General features: G+C 43.7%; 1 protein-coding gene across 1 annotated transcript in view; it reads right to left on the bottom strand.

The window, feature by feature from the left end:
- Positions 1-2,175: 2,175 nt before the first annotated feature.
- The window catches only part of LOC137334460 (voltage-dependent L-type calcium channel subunit alpha-1C-like), a 435,374-nt gene continuing 418,346 nt past the window's right edge, over positions 2,176-19,203 (bottom strand). Inside the window, exons 42-45 of the mRNA XM_067999141.1 lie at positions 17,504-17,622; positions 14,598-14,719; positions 7,614-7,934; positions 2,176-3,219 (exon numbers count right to left, since the gene is read on the bottom strand). Coding sequence (XP_067855242.1) covers positions 2,926-3,219; positions 7,614-7,934; positions 14,598-14,719; positions 17,504-17,622 — 856 coding nt within the window. The 3' untranslated portion in view covers positions 2,176-2,925. The remainder of the gene's footprint in view (positions 3,220-7,613; positions 7,935-14,597; positions 14,720-17,503; positions 17,623-19,203) is intronic.

Genomic DNA, 19,203 nt, shown 5'->3' on the forward strand with positions numbered 1-19,203 from the left:
TTTCTAACAAGCCTATAACTTCCACAGGCCAAATATTATCTCTAATGGTCTAATGATCATACCTTCTGAATTTTATAAAAGTAGTGCTTATGCAGATTAGATGTGTTAGACATAATTTATTTTCTCCTATACCATAAAACAAACGTAAATTAGGTCAAATGAGGATGATTGTTGCAAAGGATTTTTCTCATACATTGAGGACATAGTGATTATAGGACTTATATTTTTAGTTTATGGAAAAATGACTTGCATATGTAAATCAATTATCACATACTTAATAATACTGCCTCTTAGTGTAAAGAATATACTCTACAGCTTTCACAAAGAGACAGCTCAAATTTTGAGTTACAGAAAAAGTTTACTTTAAATTAATAATTAACACATGCAACTTAGGTCTGATTAGCATATCTAATGTTGCATCTATCAGCAGAATGAATGTATATTCCAAATTTATGGTGTTAGCACCTCCACACCTCTCGTTTCCTACTCATGTATTTTACCTATTACATAAGGTAAAAATGACCAGGATAATATTTTTAGAAATTCAAATTGCTAAGCAGTTTAAAAAAAAACTGTACATAAACAATCTTCAAGGCCAAGTTCACTGCCAATAATTTTATCTGAATCAAAGCTCTCTGCTTTTTTCACCACCAAGGGATGCTATTGCTTAATTTCCCTGCAGTGCATTTTGAATGGAATGACATCACTGTGGCTGGCTATTGGTCTACAGATGTTTTACAGAAAACTTATCACAGAATTTAGGAACATGAAAAATAATAAATATCACTTTTCCCTATCAGTGAATGATCATTTATGGGAGAAGTAAAGACATAGCTAAAACAAGCTAACTACAGTGGCATTAATTTACCCAGAATGTATTGCAGGTATCCAGCTGGCGGTGGTAATTTTTTTTTGATTTTGTTACACTCTACAAACTCGATTTCTCCAGAAAACACAGCCTCACGGCAGAGAACCTTGCAAGCTCTTGAAATTTACAATGGAAAGAAAAAGCTGTGATTCCACTTTTAATATAGGCACAAGAACAGGATACTGCAACTTGAAAGGGTTAGGGGAAAAATAAAAATAAATTGAATATTTAAATAATCATTGCACCTCCTCCCAGAAACTCTCACACTCTCCGAGAGATTGCGAGGCAGGGTGAAAACAAAAAGCAACAATCACCATAATAACAACACCAGTGAACACAAGATATGCAAAATCAGTATATGTTAAATATGTGAAGATGCTGTATCATAGTAACTACAATATGTACATTTTTAATTTTGATTAAAAAAAGTTTACTTGATTCAGACTTAGAAAGCACTTAAAAGTTATAATGTATATATATAGCTTGGCACACTTGAATACTTTAATGATTTCCATGCATCAAATATACACCAGTGTATTCAACAAATTAATCGGAAAGGAATTGCTTGGCACAATTTTTGTTTTTTTTTGTCTTTTTTCAAATACTAAAATTGACCTGAATTCAAGTATTACAGATTCTTAAACAAAAGCAAATACAAGAAATCATCACACTGAATAGATATAGATATAAATTTATATAATATATATATATATACACACACATATATATAGAAATATAAATTTAGATCTATATCTATTCAGTGTGATGCATATATATACACACACACATACATATATATATATAATCTACGTTTTAAAGTTAATATGCTTATAATCTTGATTACAGTCACGCTTTATTGCATTGTTTTTGCATATCTTGTGGAACACAAGAGGATGGGTTTTCGGTGCTAGACCGGTTAACTACTTTTTTATTTATTAAAAATTCCAATGTCTAATTCATTGCAGACCCAAATCTGCCACAGATCCACTATATAATCATTCAAAATGATATGTGGGATCTGAGCAGACCATGGACAAATGGTATGTGTCACACTCGGAACCTTGATGCCGAAATCGGTTAAGCTACCAATTTAAAATAAAATATTATTCTCTAAAACGTAAATGTTTTCATTATGGGATGCATGCTGCAAGAATACAGAGTGATTCCACTTAATTATGAACTTCTCACTGGAATACAAAATAACCCTGTACCAGAAAAAAAAAGGATCAGAGAATCAAACAATTATGAAAGAAAAGAAAAACATTAAGTGGCTGGTCAAAAATTGCTAAAACACAAAACAAGCCACATCATAATAAGAAATGGCCGTGCTTTCAGAATGCAATCCCAGTGGCAATAAGTGGGATGAACAGTACACCAAACAGCTCACGGTTTAGCTATAAGGTAGGATAGAAGCATTCTTAAAAAGGCCATCTAACTGACACGTACTCCATCATCAAAAAGCTGAAGCAGGGATGGCTAAATGCATCTGCTAATTGTATACATTTCCTCTTTTCTTTCCTACAGAGCATCCATCTCTTAAATTCTCTTTCTTATCAGAGCATAAGATTCAAGGAATTTTACTTTCTGAGGTATTCTGTAGTAGGAGGGACATATCCTTCACAAGATATATTTTGTGTGTTTACATATGTTTGTGCATGTCCTCATCTGCATTTCTTTCTGTTAAAAAACAAGGCTGATTTAGTTGTCGTTTGGCCAAACATTCAGATAAATAGACCACCTCTGTTGGACACCCAGCACCTTCAGGGTCCCTCCTATGCTCTCTTGTGACCCTGACAATGTTTTAGCATATTTGAGATGTTGGATAGTGTCTCTGCTGCAGGTTCAAAGGTCATGTCACTTTGCTACCTGAAGTCATGATTTTTATAATAAATTTTAATTTTTTTTTTAAAAAAGCACTCAGAGCTACAATTGCTCAACTCTCGATTCACAACAGCAAATGAAGAAAGCAGCTGTTCTGGTTACTTCAGGTCACAAGAACAGTGAGGCACTTCTGAAACAAACTGATTTAAGCAAATAATAAAAACCCTCTTCTGTCACTACAGGGTGCTTACATAAATCATCTCATCTGCAAATTCCTCCTCATTTTTTCCACAGTCCTGCTCCTCTTCTGTGCAGTCTTGCACAATATCCTGTTGCTGGTAGTCCCTGCAGTTTACAAAGGGTAACAGATTGCCATTTGGGCTAGCCTTAGTGTTGCCATTGAGCAGGTTGTCTGCAGCATTTTCCATTTCCTCGATTGTCATATCACAGGCATCAGCAATTTCATGGGCTGTTGCCTCAACAAATTTTGGGTCTTGTGCGTATCGACCAAGCCCCTCTGAGATCAGAACCTTTTAGGCAGATATATAAAATAGACATTACGACAAAACAATATCATACTTGGTCACAATAAGCATGAATAACTTCCTCTGTGCCTTCAAATATGTCATCTATGGCATGGATTCTCTTTAAGAAATAGGCATGTAGCACACAGTGCACTGAGGTACTGTGCCACAGAATGATCAAATGGCCTTCCCCCACTATTTGCTATGTGATGTTTTCTAAAACTGCTGTGAGAATCTTGGGCAGATATAAGGGGCTCGATTTTAGGGTCGGGTTTCCTGCGGGGGGGGCCCCGAAAATCCCGATATGAGGTCACGTGACCGGATCGCACCGCGATCCCGACCACTTCTGGGTTCCCCGATGACGTGCGGGGCTGCGTGCGTGGCCCCCGCTGGTGGGAATCCCGCAGGCAATTAAAGCCAGCGGGGTTCCACTTGAGAGTACTTACCTTGCTTGTTGAGGTCAGTTAATGAGCTGAATCAGCTGTCAAAAGAGGAAGTGTGGGATTTCACCTGCATCGCAGCGTGTTTCCCACACTGGGGGAAACAGTCTCTCTCCAACCAGGCGTGTTGCAGCCAGCAGCCTGTGGCAGGTGCCAAGGTGCACCCCACGGGGGAGAGCCCTCACCCACGCAGGAGGTCACCGCGTCACATAGGGCAACCCCTGCCCCCCACCACCCCCCGCCAAGCCAGAGGACAGACCGACACGAAACTGCAGCCCCAGTCTGAGGAACCACCCACCTACCCTGCACAACCCCTCAGACCAACAACGGCCAGATGGGTGGTGCGTGGACACCCTCGGAGGACGAACAGCATGACCACCCCCAGCAGCCTCGCAGTCCACGCCGTCCGCCGCAGAGACGTGGAGCCCCCCAACAAGGGGTTGTTGCATGCCCACCTGCACAGCAGGAGGGAGGGCTACCGCAGAGAGAGACGCATCGCAGAGGGCACTACCCTCGCCACATGGTCCACAGACCGAGGCGAAGCTCCCCGGACCTCTCCGAGCAGCAGTGCACACGGAGGCGCAGATTCGCTCGACATGTAGTCGTGGAGATCTGCAGGCTCTTTCATGCCGAGCTGCTCCTGTCTGGCCCCAGCAACAAGTGCTTACCTGTCGCTAACAAAGTCACCACTGCCCTCCACAACTTCTCCTCCGCATCCTTCCAGGGTGCAGCCGGCTACACCGCTGATGTCTCTCAGTGGTCTGCGCGGAAGAGCCCTGCAAATACACCTGCACCTACTCTGCAGTAACACGATGGGTGGCATCAGTGGTGGGTCCTCATAGTGATACCCAGGAGCGGGCATTATTGGACACAACAGACAGTATTCGCGGAGACATGGCAGTGGTGGTGCCAATATAATGTGTGCTGTTTGTTGCTCTGAAATTCAATATAGGTACCACCAATGGCAAACCCTCCGACACCCTTGTGCACCCCCTTCATGCTCACGAAACATTTGCCTTACGCTGCCTACTGCACATATGTGATGCATGCCCTGTGGCTGCAGCACAGGTGGTGGCAGGTTGAGTGAGGCTGGCCGTGAGGGAGATGCACGAGAGGGTGAGTATGGGATAGAGCCATGAGATTGTATGAGGATTGGGTCGCGTGTTAGTGGCAGGATGAGTACTGGCGAGGTGAGTAGGTGGAGGTAAGATGAGGATGGGGTTTGAGTGGGTATGAGGGGTGATGTGACAGAGTAGTGTTGGCGGTGCCGAAGGAGATGTGGGGTTGGGGCAGTGTTGTGGCAGATGGAGTGTAGGGGAAAGACTTCGTGTTCTCACTGTGGCTGACCTACTGAGGTCATTGCAGCGCCTCCTGCACTGTATGCAGGTGGGCGATATGTTGGTTGCGCAGGTGACCCCCTCTGCCACCTCAAGCCAGGCCTTCTTGGTGGCAGAGGCTGGCCGCTTCCTCCCGCCCGCCGGGTGGAAGATCTCTGTCTTCGCCCTCTTCCTCACCCCATCTGATGATACCTGGGGTGAGGCGTCATTAAACTGGGAGCAGCCTTCCCCCTGGGCTGCTCCATGCTGAAATTTGTTCTATTGGTTGCAGCATCTGTCAGTGGAGGACTGCCCCTTTAACTAGAGAGCCTCCAGCTGACAGATCGTACTGCGCATGCGCAGCCCGCCCGACGCGCAGACCAGCAGCGTGGACCCCGGAGGAGCAGGTAATTGATTCCTATTAGTGTGTTGCCTGCTACGATCGCGCGGGCAACCCACTAATTTCACCGAGCGTGTTGACCACGCTCCCGAAACCCAACCCGCCGGAAACCCGCAGGCCTGGTAAAATCGAGCCCAAGGTGTTTCCTGAGAGATAGAAGGGAGAAAAAAAACAGAAGGCGAATCCATCTGTACTTTCATACACCTCCAGAGCACCATTCAAAGATTCAGAAAAATTTAGGTAATGTCTGCCTATACTGTCTAGGAATGGTGTGTACAATCTATTTCTGATCTGGTGTACATGCTAACGCTCAGGTATAGCTCAGTAACACAGTTTATATTAAATTAGCAGATACAGCTGCCATTAAGATCTTTCTTGACAAATGGACAAATTAGTTCTGTTAATCATTTTGTCTTTTTTACTCCATCTTTCACCTTAGCCTCCACACCCACTATGAGACACTCCTACGCTTGGACATTTTGCAGATACAGTAAATACTGCTTCTTGATTGACCCATCGCTTTTGTCATGCTGATGTCACATAAGACTGCAAGTAGCTCTTCTGCACTGTTACAATTACACATGATACAATTGTCAATTCTCAAGCTCACAAAATAATTACAGATGAGAAAGGCCATTCAGTCCATCTTGATTTATTCATCCAGAAGGACCCTAATAGTTCCACCACCCCCCCCATCCCACTGCAGCATCCAATTGTTTCTTAAATGATTCCAGGATTTTTATTTCCATTACTTTTTTTGTAAGTCTACTCCATACATTGATCACTCTTTGTCCTACTTTTGCAATTTAATTTAAAGTAATATGCCAGATTTACCTTTTCCATTCCCTTCATTGTCTTATATATCTCTATGAGATTACCACTCAGATGCCTCCTTTCCAGGTTAAAAAGCCCAAGTCTCCCCAGTCTTTCCTCACAACTTAGACACTAAGGGGGTGACTTTAAACCCCAAGAACGGGTGGGTTGGGTGCGGGCGGGAGTTGAAAATAGTTGTTTCTTTGGGTCACAACCCCAAAATTTTCGGATTTTGCATTCCCAGTGGGAAGCCTGTACTTTTATGTGCCGATGTTAAACCCGGAAATAAAGCCAGGTTGCAGCTGCGACCCAAAAAACAACTATTTTCAACTCCCACCCGCCCCCAACCTACCCGTTCTTGGGGTTTAAAATCACCCCCTTAGGGTCAGCTTCGTGGCTCTTCTCTGCGCTGCCTCCAGTGTTTGAAAATCTCTCCTGCATCTTGGTGACCAGAACTGGACACATTATTCAAGGCGCACTCTGACCAGAGCACTGTAGTTTGATCATAACTTCCTCTGATTTATACTCTTCTGTTTGGCTATATTGTTCAATATTCTGCATTCAAAAGGGTGAAATAAAATAAATATCTAGTTCTACTTTCAAAGAATCCTGGAAGGGTTTTCTAGTGCCTATTGGGAGTCGTGAGCACCAACATCATTTTCAGAATCGATTTGCTGTGGATTTATCCAAATATTCCTTGTTCAGATTATTTGGAGGTTCATTCAGTGGCCAATTCAGCAAAGTGTAGTATGAAAATAGAAAGGATTTAAAAAAAAATAAAATGTAAAAATCACTTGATTTTAAGAATGGATTTAGCAATGAATATCTTAACATTAAGTAAGTTCCTGAAAATTGTATTATGTTAAACTATCCTGGAGCATTCCTTTAAAAAGACTTATGAGTAGGAAAACTATCTATTATTGAATACCTCACAAAAGTAGGGCATGTTGTTTGGGTTGTGAGAAAAACTCTGGTCTAATAATTAATTTACAAAGCACAGTATTGCAGCTTTTGAAAAGCTGGACGTGTAATAAAGTTGGCAAAGGAATCTGAATCTAAAGTTTGGTTGGAACTCAGCATCTCAGCAAACTGGTCTAAGATCTCTAGGGCTTACAAACTGATAGAGTGATTACACATTCGGCACTAACAGGGCAATCTTGCTCTGCATGGATGACAGGTGCCAATGTTGACAGTGTTTTACCATGCATTTAACCCATGCTACAAATGAACTGTGAGTGCTTGATGCTGTCAACAGGTGTAAGGGGAAAAGTATCATTCCCAGCATGGACATCATGTACAAATAAAGTCACCTGCATCCAAAATAATCAGTCTTACAAATAATCTTTTGCTAAGATGGATGGGAGCTTCTCTAACACCTCTATTATTAACAGAGTAACAAAGAGAAATATTCAATACCAATTGTAAACTTACCGCCTCCACTAGACTACCAGCACTGCCATGACACTCAGTTCCCTTTTCCCTGAAGGGATAGGGTACGGTCAGAGAGACTGGTCTGACCTTTTTGATATTTCCATTTGAGTTGTCAGAGTACCAGGAACTACAGTTTACTGATGGAAGGCTGCTGTTTAGTTTCTCATAGGATTCAATGCCATCCAGAAATAGCGTTGGGATACGATGTTGCAAGCTCCTCCTATTACATGGAGTTGCTGGAGGTGTGGCACATAATCTGGAAAACTGTGTTGGAGAATGGCTTCTCCTCAATAGTGGGTTTAGACCTGCAACGGCCAATGCCTGTATGATGAAAAGAAATACTCTATGAGACAAATACAGATACAAAAGGAACAGTGAATCTTAAAAAAATGTTATTCCGCTACTGTACTAACCAATTAACTTCCAAAGTGCAATTCATATCAAATATCCTTTACTTTTACGGCCACAGAATGTTGTATTTGGGTACTAATGACACTACATCGTCAATTGTTTACACTGCAGATTTGAAGGATCAGGGTACGGATGGGAGGTCAGTCCAATATGACTGCAATTACTTTTTACATTAAGACCCTTTGTGGGAGACAATGTATTAGGAGGGTAATTTTGTCCAGAAACATAGTGGTTACCCTCTTAGCTTTCATTAGTGCTTGATCATCTAACAATATAGGAAGAAGCACACTTGCTTTAGTGTCTCTCTTGAACCATTGTGCCTTAACAGTGCTGTGTCTCATTAACTCAGAGTGTCACTATTAGGCTTGAATGCAAATCTCTGAATTGAGGCTTCTTTCCTTTTCATTTTCCCCTGTTCTTCATCTGAGGGGCACAGATAGGATGGATACTAAGGAGCTTTTTCCCTTCGTTGAGGGTTCTATAACAAGGGGACATAGATTCAAGGTAAAAGGCGGGAGGTTTAGAGGGGATTTGAGAAAGAACTTTTTCACCCAGAGGGTGGTTGGAGTCTGGAACTCACTGCCTGAAAGGGTTGTGGAGGCAGGAACCCTCACAACATTCAAGAAGCATTTGGATGAGCACTTGAAATGCCATAGCATACAAGGCTACGGACCAAATGCTGGAATATGGGATTAGAGTAGACAGGGCTGATGGCCGGCGCGGACACGATGGGCCGAAGGGCCTCTATCCGTGCTGTATAACTCTATGACTCTATGACTCTAAAATTTCAGATACATAGGGCTCGATATTAGCAGGGTGGCGGGTTCTCAGCGGCGGGGGGGGTCAACTGGGAGCGTGGGTAATGCGCCCAGTGAAATCGGGTGCTCCGCACGCAATTACAGGATAATTGGAGCCACTTACCTGTGCTTCCGGGTTTCCCGCTGGTAAGCTGCACGGCGGGCGGACTGCACATGCGCAGTAAGGTCTGTCAGCTGGAGGAGCCCTATGTAAAGGGGCAGTCCTCCACTGACTGATGCTGCAGAAAATAGGAAAAATTACAGCATGGAGCAGCCCAGGGGGAAGGCTGCTCCCAGGTTTAATGATGCCTCACTCCAGGTATCATTGGATGGAGTGAGGAGGAGGAGGGGGAAGACAGAGATCTTCCCCCCGGCGGGTGGGAGGAAGCGACCTGCCTCTGCCACCAAGAAGGCCTGGCTTGAGGTGGCAGAGGAGGTCACCAGCACCACCAACATATCGCGCACCTGCATACAGAGCAGGAGGCGCTTCAATCACCTAAGTAGGTCAGCCGAAGAGAGTACACTTACTCATTCCCCTACACTCCGTCTGCCACATCACCGTCCCCACCCCACATCTCCTTCTTCACTGCCAACACTATTCTATCACATCACCCCTCACACCCAATCAAAGCTCATCCTCATCTTACCTGCACTTACTCACCTCGCCAGTACTCATCCCACCACTACCACTCAACCCAATCCTCATACAATCTCATGGCTCTATCTCATACTCACCCTCTCATGCATCTCTTTCAGGGTCAGCCTCACTCAACCTGCCACTACCTGTGCTGCAGCCACAGGGCATGCATCACATATGTGCAGTAGGCAGCGTAAGGCAAATGTGTCGTGAGCATGAAGGGCGTTTGAGGGTTTGTCATGGTGTTTACCTATATTTAACTTCTGCTCAACTCACATATCATATTATATTGTCACCACTACTGCCATGTCTTTGCGAATCTTGTCTGGTTTGTGCAATAATGCCCTTTCCTTAGGATCTCTATGAAGACCCACAACTGATGCCACTCATTGTGTCACTGCAGATTGGGTGTAGGTGTATTTAGCAAGGCTCTTTTGTGCAGACGACTGAGAGACGTCGGCGATGTCCCTGGTGGCACCCTGGAAGGATGCGGAGGAGAAGTTGTTGAGGGCAGTGGTGACTTTGACAGCGACAGGTAGGAAGATAGTGCTCGTGCCAACCGGGAGCAGTTCGGCATGAAGGAGGCTGCAGATGTCCACGACTACATGTCCACAGAAGCTGAGCCTCGGTCTGTGGACCCTGAGGCGAGGGTGGTGCCCTCTGCGAAGCATCTCTCTCTGCGGTTGCCCTCCCTCCTGCTGTGCAGGTGGATGTGTCACAGCACTGTGCTGTGGAGCTCCACGTGTCAGAGGTGGACGGCGTGGACGGCGAGGCTGGTGATGCTGTTCGCCCTCCGAGGAGGTCATGACTGCAGCTACGGTGGCCCCCATCGTGTACATTTGAGGGGGTATGCAAGGTAGGTAAATGTGTCTGGACACCGGGGTAAGTGTGCAAGTTTATGCATTTTATTGTTAGGAGGAGGGTGGTGGAGGCCAAACTTTGTCCAAAGTGACAGAGTGGCCTCCTGTAATGATTGAGGGTCTCCCCCCCCCCCACCTGTTAAATGGACCTTTGCAGCTGCCACAGGCTGGTGGCTGCAACACGTCCATTTCAACTGGGAGTGTTTCCCTCAGTACGGGAAACAGTTTCAGTTAATTGCAAAATCCGATCCCTCCTAAAATATCAGGTCAATCAGGTCTGTAAACAACCTGAAGTACCTGTTCAAATACTTTAAGTGGCACCCTGCCGGCTTTAATTGCCGGCGGGAGTCCCACATGCGGGGGCTGCGCGCTCATGTGAGCACGTCACTGGGGAACCTGGAAGTGGGCGGGTTGGAGCCGGGCTCCGGACCCGCCCCGGGAATCCTGGATTTTCGCAGCCCCTCCCTGCCACGAACGCACCTGATTGAGGGTGCGAAAATAGAGCCCATAATGTTAGCAAGTGCAGTGATGAAGATGCAATTGACTTCAGATTATAAACCACAGCAACTAAAGTTTAGGTTGCACACATTTTAATCACCAGTTACTGCACCATCATTGGTTGACACAAAGCATGTGTTCGGATGAGTTAAATAAGGACAACAATTTTTTTTTACGATTGTAAGTCTGTTCATCTAGTCGTCTGCCTGACAAAAAGGGATCAGTGAATCAGTCTATTAAAGATGCAAGCAGGTCTGGCAATGACTTTTTCTTCATTGTTTTTGGGACTTTTAAGGCTTAAAGGTTTTCTTAAGTTGAACTCCCTGCTGCTTGCTCTTTATGTTTCCTTGTCACTTCAATTTGTTGTTCTATTGACCCTCCCCATTCTTTTCAGCCCTTCCCTTTAAGGTGCTGCTGCAGGTTCACATCAGTCTCTGCCCCGCCGGATTTCCTACTCTCCCAAATGGAAAGCTGCCCTCACACAGTGTGATTAATGCTGGCAGCTCCCCTCCTATATTTAAACAAGGCCTGATCATGAAAATCAATTGGGCCTCCCATCGATGTCATTGGGTAGACAGAATGGACACCACACTCACCACTCACCGCTAACCGCCAGAAACAAAAATCAACCCCAATTTTTAAAAATTGAATTTAAAGAAGTGTATATAATGTACTGTTAACTAGAATTCTATTAAAAAAAAGTTTGCTGAGTTTTACCTTTTGAATCTCTATCAAGATTAACATCTAGTGGAAGTTGATAAACATAGAAACATAGACATAGAAAATAGGAGCAGGAGTAGGCCATTCAGCCCTTCGAGCCTGCTCCGCCATTCAATATGATCATGGCTGATCCTCTATCTCAATACCATATTCCCACTCTCTCCCCATACCCCTTGTTGCCTTTTGTGTCTAGAAATCTATCTAGCTCCTTCTTAAATATATTCAGTGACTTGGCCTCCACTGCCTTCTGTGGTAAAGAATTCCACAGGTTTACCACCCTCTGAGTAAAGAAATTTCTCCGCATCTCAGTCCTAAATGTCCTGCCCCGTATTCTGAGATTGTGACCCCTCGTTCTGGACCCCCCAGCCAGGGGAAACATTCTCCCTGTATCCAGTCTAGCCCTGTCAGAATGTTATATGTTTCAATTAGATCCCTTCTCAATCTTCTAAACTCGAGTGAATACAGGCCGAGTCGACCCAATCTCTCCTCAGACGACAGTCCTGCAATCCCAGGAATCAGTCTGGTGAACCTTCGCTGCACTCCCTCTATGGCAAGTATATTGTTTCTTAGGTAAGGAGACCAAAACTGCACACCATACTCCAGGTGTGGTCTCACCAAGGCCCTGTGTAACTGCAACAAGACATCCTTGCTCCTGTACTCAAATCCTCTTGCAATGAAGGCTAACATACCATTTGCCTTCCTAACTGCTTGCTGCACCTGCATGTTTGTTTTCAGTGACATTTTGTATATCTTGTTCCCTTTGTACATCAACATTCCCCAATCGATCACCATTTAAATAATACTCTGCCTTTCTGTTTTTCCTTCCGAAGTGGATAACTTCACATTTATCCACATTATACTGCATCTGCCATGTATTTGTCCACTCACTCAACTTGTCTAAATTGCCTTGGAGCCTCTTTGCATCCTCCTCACAACTCACGATCCCACCTAGTTTTGTGTCATCAGCAAACTTGGAAATATTCCATTTGGTTCCCTCATCCAAATCATTGATATATATATTGTGAATAGCTGGGGCCCAAGCACTGAATCCTGCAGTACCCCACTAGTCACTGCCTGCCACCCCGGAAAAGACCCATTTATTCCTACTCTCTGTTTCCTGTCTGTTAACCAATTTTCAATCCATGCCAGTATATTACCACCAATCCCATGTGCTTTAATTTTGCACACTAGCCTCTTATGTGGGGCTTTATCAAAGGCCTTCTGAAAATCCAAATAAACCACATCCACTGGTTCTCCCTTATCTATTCTACCAGTTACATCCTCACAAAACTCCAGTAGGTTTGTCAAACATGATTTCCCTTTCATAAATCCATGTTGACTTTGTCTAATCCTGTTGACATTTTCAAAGTGTCCTGTTATCACATCTTTTATAATAGACTCTAGCATTTTCCCCACTACTGATGTAAGGCTAACCGGTCTATAGGTCCATGTTTTCTCTCCCTCCTTTTTTAAATAGTGGGGTTACATTTAACACCCTCCATCTGCAGGAACTGTTCCATAATCTATAGAATTTTGGAAGATGACAACTAATGCATTCACTATTTCCATGGCTACCTCTTTTAGTACTTTGGGATGCAGATTATCAGGCCCTGGGGATTTATCGGCTTTCAGTCCCATTAATTTCTCCAGCATTATTTTTTTACTAATTCTAAATTCCTTTAATTCCTCCTCACTAGTCCCTTGGTTCCCTAGCATTTCTGGGAAGTTATTTATGTCCTCTTCCGTGAAGACAGAACCAAAGTATTTGTTTAATGGCTCTGCCATTTCCCTGTTCCCCATTATAAATTCTCCCGTTTCTGACTGTAAGGGACCTACATTTGTCTTCACTAATCTTTTTCTTTTTACATACTTGTAGAAGCTTTTACAGTCCACTTTGATGTTCCTTACAAGTTTACTCTCATACTCTATTTTTCCCTTCTTAATCAATCTCTTGGTCCTTTTTTGTTGAATTCTAAACTGTTCTCAATCCTCAGGCTTGCTACTTTTTCTGGCAACTTTATATGACTCCTCTTTGGATCTAATACTATCCTTAATTTCTTTTGTTAGCCATGGTTGGGCCGCATTTCCTTTTGTGTTTTTGCGCCAGAAAGGAATGTATAATTGTTGCAATTCATGCATTCGTTCCTTAAATGTTAGCCATTGCCGATCCACCGTCATGCCTTTTAATGAAGCGTCCCAATCTATCATAGCCAACTCACTCCTCATACCTTCTTAGTTTCCTTTGTTTAGATTTAGGACCCTAGTTTTGGATTGGACTACTTCACTTTCTGTCTTAATGAAGAATTCTATCATGTTATGGTCACTCTTCCCTAAAGGACCTCACACAACAAGATTAATAATTAACCCCTTCTCATTGCACAATACCCAATCTAGCATAGCCTATTCCCCGGTTGGCTCCTCAACGTACTAAAAAACCATCTCGTACATACTCCAGGAATTCATCCTCCACCGTATTATTGCTAATTTGGTTTGGCCAGTCTATATGCAGATTAAAGTCACCCATGATTACTGTAGTAGCCTTGTTACATGCATCTCTAATTTCCTGTTTGAACGCATCCCCTACATTACCACTACTGTTTGGAGGCCTATAGATAACTCCCGCCAGTGTTTTCTGCCCCGTGGTGCTTCTTAACTCCACCCAGACTGATTCTACATCTTGATTTTCTGAGCCAATATCCTTTCTCACTATTGCTCTGATTTCATCCTTTGCTAACAACTAATAAATAAGAGAAAAGACACAAAAACACAGGCACTCTAATAGAGAAAAGGCTTGCCTCTGGATTGTGACATCATTGCACTTGTAGTTACACTACCAATGCCAAATGATTTGCTCTTATACATTTGGTGGCAACAAGAAAACTGAAAGTAATTTGAAAGCAACAGTAAACCATCAGTAGATGCTAAATAAAACCAGTACCTTCAATACAAGCATACTGGGCACATTGAAAGACAATGCAATCTTATCTGGGAGCCATTTTGTTTAAAGCTAGAGTATACGGTTGGTAGTAAGTAGTTGTAAACATCTGTAACTTTCCGATACCTGGTGCTGAACTAAATGTAGCGGTAGTGCTGTCCTCTGAGAGAGTGAGGCTGTGCAAGGAACGTCCAAACCCTGATTCTTCTGTCTCTTTAGGCACTCCAGGTGAAATGATGATCTTCTCCCTTTAAGAAGCAGAGGCACATCAAGCAAGGTTGTGCAAATAGTTACTGGTTACCGAAATGTGCTGAGCCCGATGAGGACATACATTGATTGCCACTTTTTGATAAAACCAGAACCACTTCTGGTTCCACACTTCATTTTTTCTTGTCCAGTTTTTCATCCCTTTCTCTCCTCTCCTGAAAATAATGGCTTATATTGGTATATGGTTTCACAGATGCTAGAAGCCTTCTTGTATCTCTCACAAGTGCCGATTCTTCATGAGTGGGCCTAGCATGTTGGGGGAGGGGGTTGCATCACAGCCAAGCTTGATCCCATTCTCAGCCAACATCCATACAGATGCTCTTTCTAGCAGAGGGTACCACTGCCTTGGCTAATTACATCAGCTAACTCAGCAGAGCTCTTGAATTGCTTTAAATATTTTGTTAAAGAAGCTATTTCCCAAGTTAGTCCACAGGAGGAGAGTCTGATCATGTTGTTTGTGATGCAACAAGTTCATTGTGTTGCTGATTTCATATATCTCTACAAATTTATTTTTTTTAGTTCTAAAGATTATACAAAAAATGTGACCCTCGTTGGAAAGTCCACACTTTAGCACATAGCATGTTCTGCAGTGCCTGTCTGTCATTAGAAATGGCAATTAAGTTTTCAAAATTTATTCTTTCAGGAACTAAGTCTACTTGAGGCAATAACACATCTTAATTAAGCATATGAAGGAAAGGATGTTTCCAGTACGAGATCAAACTTAAATATAACAACTAACGTATAAATTTCCCGTCCCTGGTTTTATAGATGGCCTTTTACTAAAATATCTAGGAAGTATTTCCATTTATTAAACATTTCTAAAATACCATGTAGTGAGTCCTGCTCACCAGCACAGACTAGGAAGCAAGCTATAATATTCAATTGAATTCAGTTAAAAGGAAATCCTTAAGTTATTTGCACCAGTTGTACCAGTTTATAAGTTGATCTCCTACAGTGCTAAATCTTGTCATATGTTCAATCATTCAATGGACAGGCAGCATTCTATTTGGATATTATAAAAAAGATCCAATTGGTCTAACCTGTTAATAAACACCTAAAGGAATGGAACAGTATTAAGTTTTGCTGCTCGATGTCACTAGAACTTCTAGTAAATATAACATGGTACGATAATTACACAGTACTCCAAGGATACTTGGGATCAGACCATTATCCCACCAACTTTGACTCTTTTATTTTAAGTTTCTGAATTAGACAACCAACATAAAGGATAATGCATAATAGATACTCTGCTACTAAAGATCAGTAGCACACTCAGTAAATACTGTGCGATATTTATAATCCTGTTAATTGCCCACAGGGGCATAACATTATTACTGCGCTCAAGCTGGCTTTACTTTCATTCCTTGAATCCTAATGAGCATTATTTTCCAACTACACAAGTGAAGGGAGAATTGGTTGGCATTCCACATATTCTCTAGGGAGCTATATACCTTCATTACAGGTTAATTGTTAACCGTGGCATGCTAACGTACATGGAGTGAACAAGGAAGCAAGTTTAGGTTCATAAGAAATTTAGTCTGCTTATTGAAATCATCGTCCAGCCATAAACAGGAGACCAAGTTTTGGGAGACAGCCTGTACTGTACAGTGTCTCACAATTGATTCAGTGACTGTTTCATCCAAAAAGTCTGATTAATTATAAGCATCGGTTACATTGGGGGTGATTTTAGGAGGCAATTGCGGGTGTGTTGGCGGCAGAGTGGGGGGCTTTGAAAATTGTGGAAATCCCTTTTGGGTTCGGAAGCCGGCTCCAACCTGCCGACTTCTGAGTTTCCCAGGGGCCCACCTGTGTGCACGTGGGCGACCCGAAAACGGAAGTCCGGCAATTAAAGCCAGCGGGATTACAGTTAAAGAGCCAAATGTACCTCATTGAAGTACTTAAGGCACTTTACCTGTGACAGATTAAGTAGTTAGAAAGATTTTTTAACTTACCTGGGCGGCTTGCCCACCGCTTCTGATTCACGCCTGGTGAAACCAGGTGTGAAGGGCCCGATCAGGGAACAAGAAACTAAATAAATTAAATAAAAAACCATGGAAGGAAGCGAAGACACTAAATGAACCTATCTTTGCACCCTGCTCCGATGTCCGATGTCTCCCACTCCGATGTCCCCCTCTTCACCCCCCCGATCTTCCCCCGATGTCCCCCTCTTCACCCCCCCCGATCTTCCCCCGATGTCCCCCTCTCCACCCTCCTGATGTCCCCCACTTCACCCCCCCGATCTTCCCCTGATGTCCCCCTCTTCACCCCCCATGTCCCCCGATGTCCCCCTCTTCACCCCCCCTCCCCCCTGATCTTCAACTCACCCCCCCAATCTTCCCCTCTCCCCCCCAATCTTCCCCTCTCCCCCCCGATCTTCCCCTCTCCCCCCCGAATCTTCCCCTTTCCCCCCTCCCCCCACGATCTTCCCCTCTCCCCACCCTCCCCCGGTCTTCCAGTCCAGCACCAGATCTTCCGTTCCAGTGCTGGATGATGTCTCGCTCTCTCTCTTTCTTGAGCCCCCACCTCGTGTTGCAGCTGCTGACGGCAGCCAGCCTGTCAATCAGGCTGGCTGCCGGGCGCGAAACCCGGAGAGGACGTAAATCATCATCAATCAACATGCGATCGCGTCGGAAATGGTAAGTTTTGTTTATGCAGGTTTGCCACATGCACCATAACCCCCCCCCGCCCCGCTGCCAACCCGCCACCATTGTAAAATTGAGCCCATTAACTCTAACTTAATATTAATGATGTTTTTTAAAAGTTACCTAATGATGTTGCTGAAAGAAGCCCCTTTGAAGGAGACTGCCTATTTTTATCACTTTCCTCACAGCAATCCTCTGATGGAGTGAGCTGTTTGTTATCGTCATCCTCTTGATAGGAAATCCTGCAAGGGACGGGGAAAATAGACAAACACACAATTAAAACCAAGGCAAATGGGAGAAAAACAGACATTGTTTTGGCTTTTACGTAAATAATTATCAAGAAAATCAAATCTATAAGTATCAATGACTGGTGGCCCAACAGAGATAGTACACATTGTTGTGTCAAACCTGAATGAAAAAATACAATACAATCACAGACACAAATCTTAATAAAAATTTCAATTCCATCCTGCAGCTCAGTGACAAAAGGAAACCTTTTCTCAATTACCCTTTTCCCTTTTAGCCTCACTAAACTACCACAGAAATCAGAAAATAAGGATCAATAGCTCTTTACACTGCAAGAGAAACTGGTTCTGAGGAATGGATATTCCCTAATGTAGCTATGGTACTCAGATGTGCAGGGTGGACAGTCCCAGTTATGTATTGTATGTGCATATTGTATTACTGAACACTAGAGGGCCCCTTGATGGGAGCAAGCATACTGCAGCAAATACACTTTAGGGTCTCCTCTTACATTGAAAAATTATAACTAAAGAGAATGTTCCAGAGAGTCTGAAGTAAAAGCAGCCTTTACATTATCAGACCAGGCTGGGTTTTCTGCGGTGAGTGACTCATCACCTGTCTCCCCAAAGCCTTTCCACCATCTACAAGGCACGAGTCAGGAGTGTGATGGAATACTCTCCACTTGCCTGGATGAGTGCAGCTCGAGAAGCTCAACATCATCCAGGACAAAGCAGCCTGCTTGATTGGCACCCCATCCACCACCCTAAACATTCACTACCTTCACCACCGACGCACCGTGGCTGCAGTGTGTACCATCCACAGGATGTACTGCAGCAACTCACCAAGGCTTCTTCGACAGCATCTCCCAAACCCGCGACCTCTACCACCCAGAAGGACAAGGGCAGCAGGCACATGGGAACAACACTGCCTGCACGTTCCCCTCCAAGTCACACACCATCCCGACTTGGAAATATATTGCCGTTCCTTCATCGTCGCTGGATCAAAATCCTGGAACTCTCTACCTAACAGCACTGTGGGAGAACCTTCACCACACGGACTGCAGCAGTTCAAGAAGGCGGCTCACCACCACCTTCTCAAGGGGAATTAGTGATGGGCAATAAATGTTGGCCTTGCCAACGACGCCCACATCCCATGAACGAATAAAAAAAAAATCCCCTATATCATCCTGGAAATTGGGCACTCAGGACGGATTGTCCCCTTGTTTGCTATGACAGCTATATGCTCACGATGGATAGGTTCCTAAACCACTTAGAAGTTGGACATTCAGAATGAAGATTGTCCTAGATTGGTGTGGAAGTTGGCTGTTTGGGATGCCTATCCCATGGCTTACTGTGGAATTCAAATGCTTAGAATAGTAGTTCTCTCGATCACAGTGCATGCATGGTTACTTTTTCTTAAAGGGGAAGACACACCTGAATTAGATGAAATCATCTCAGTTAGTCTTAAAATATGTTTTCCAGATCAGCCAAATTTTGATTTATTCTGAATCTGCAAAAAACTTGGGAAGTCACTCCTACTCAGAAGTACTTCTCTCAGATGATCACAAATTGGCAGGTCCA

This window comes from Heptranchias perlo, chromosome 18 (assembly GCF_035084215.1).
Source record: "Heptranchias perlo isolate sHepPer1 chromosome 18, sHepPer1.hap1, whole genome shotgun sequence".
In the NCBI taxonomy this organism is placed as follows: Eukaryota; Metazoa; Chordata; class Chondrichthyes; order Hexanchiformes; family Hexanchidae; genus Heptranchias; species Heptranchias perlo.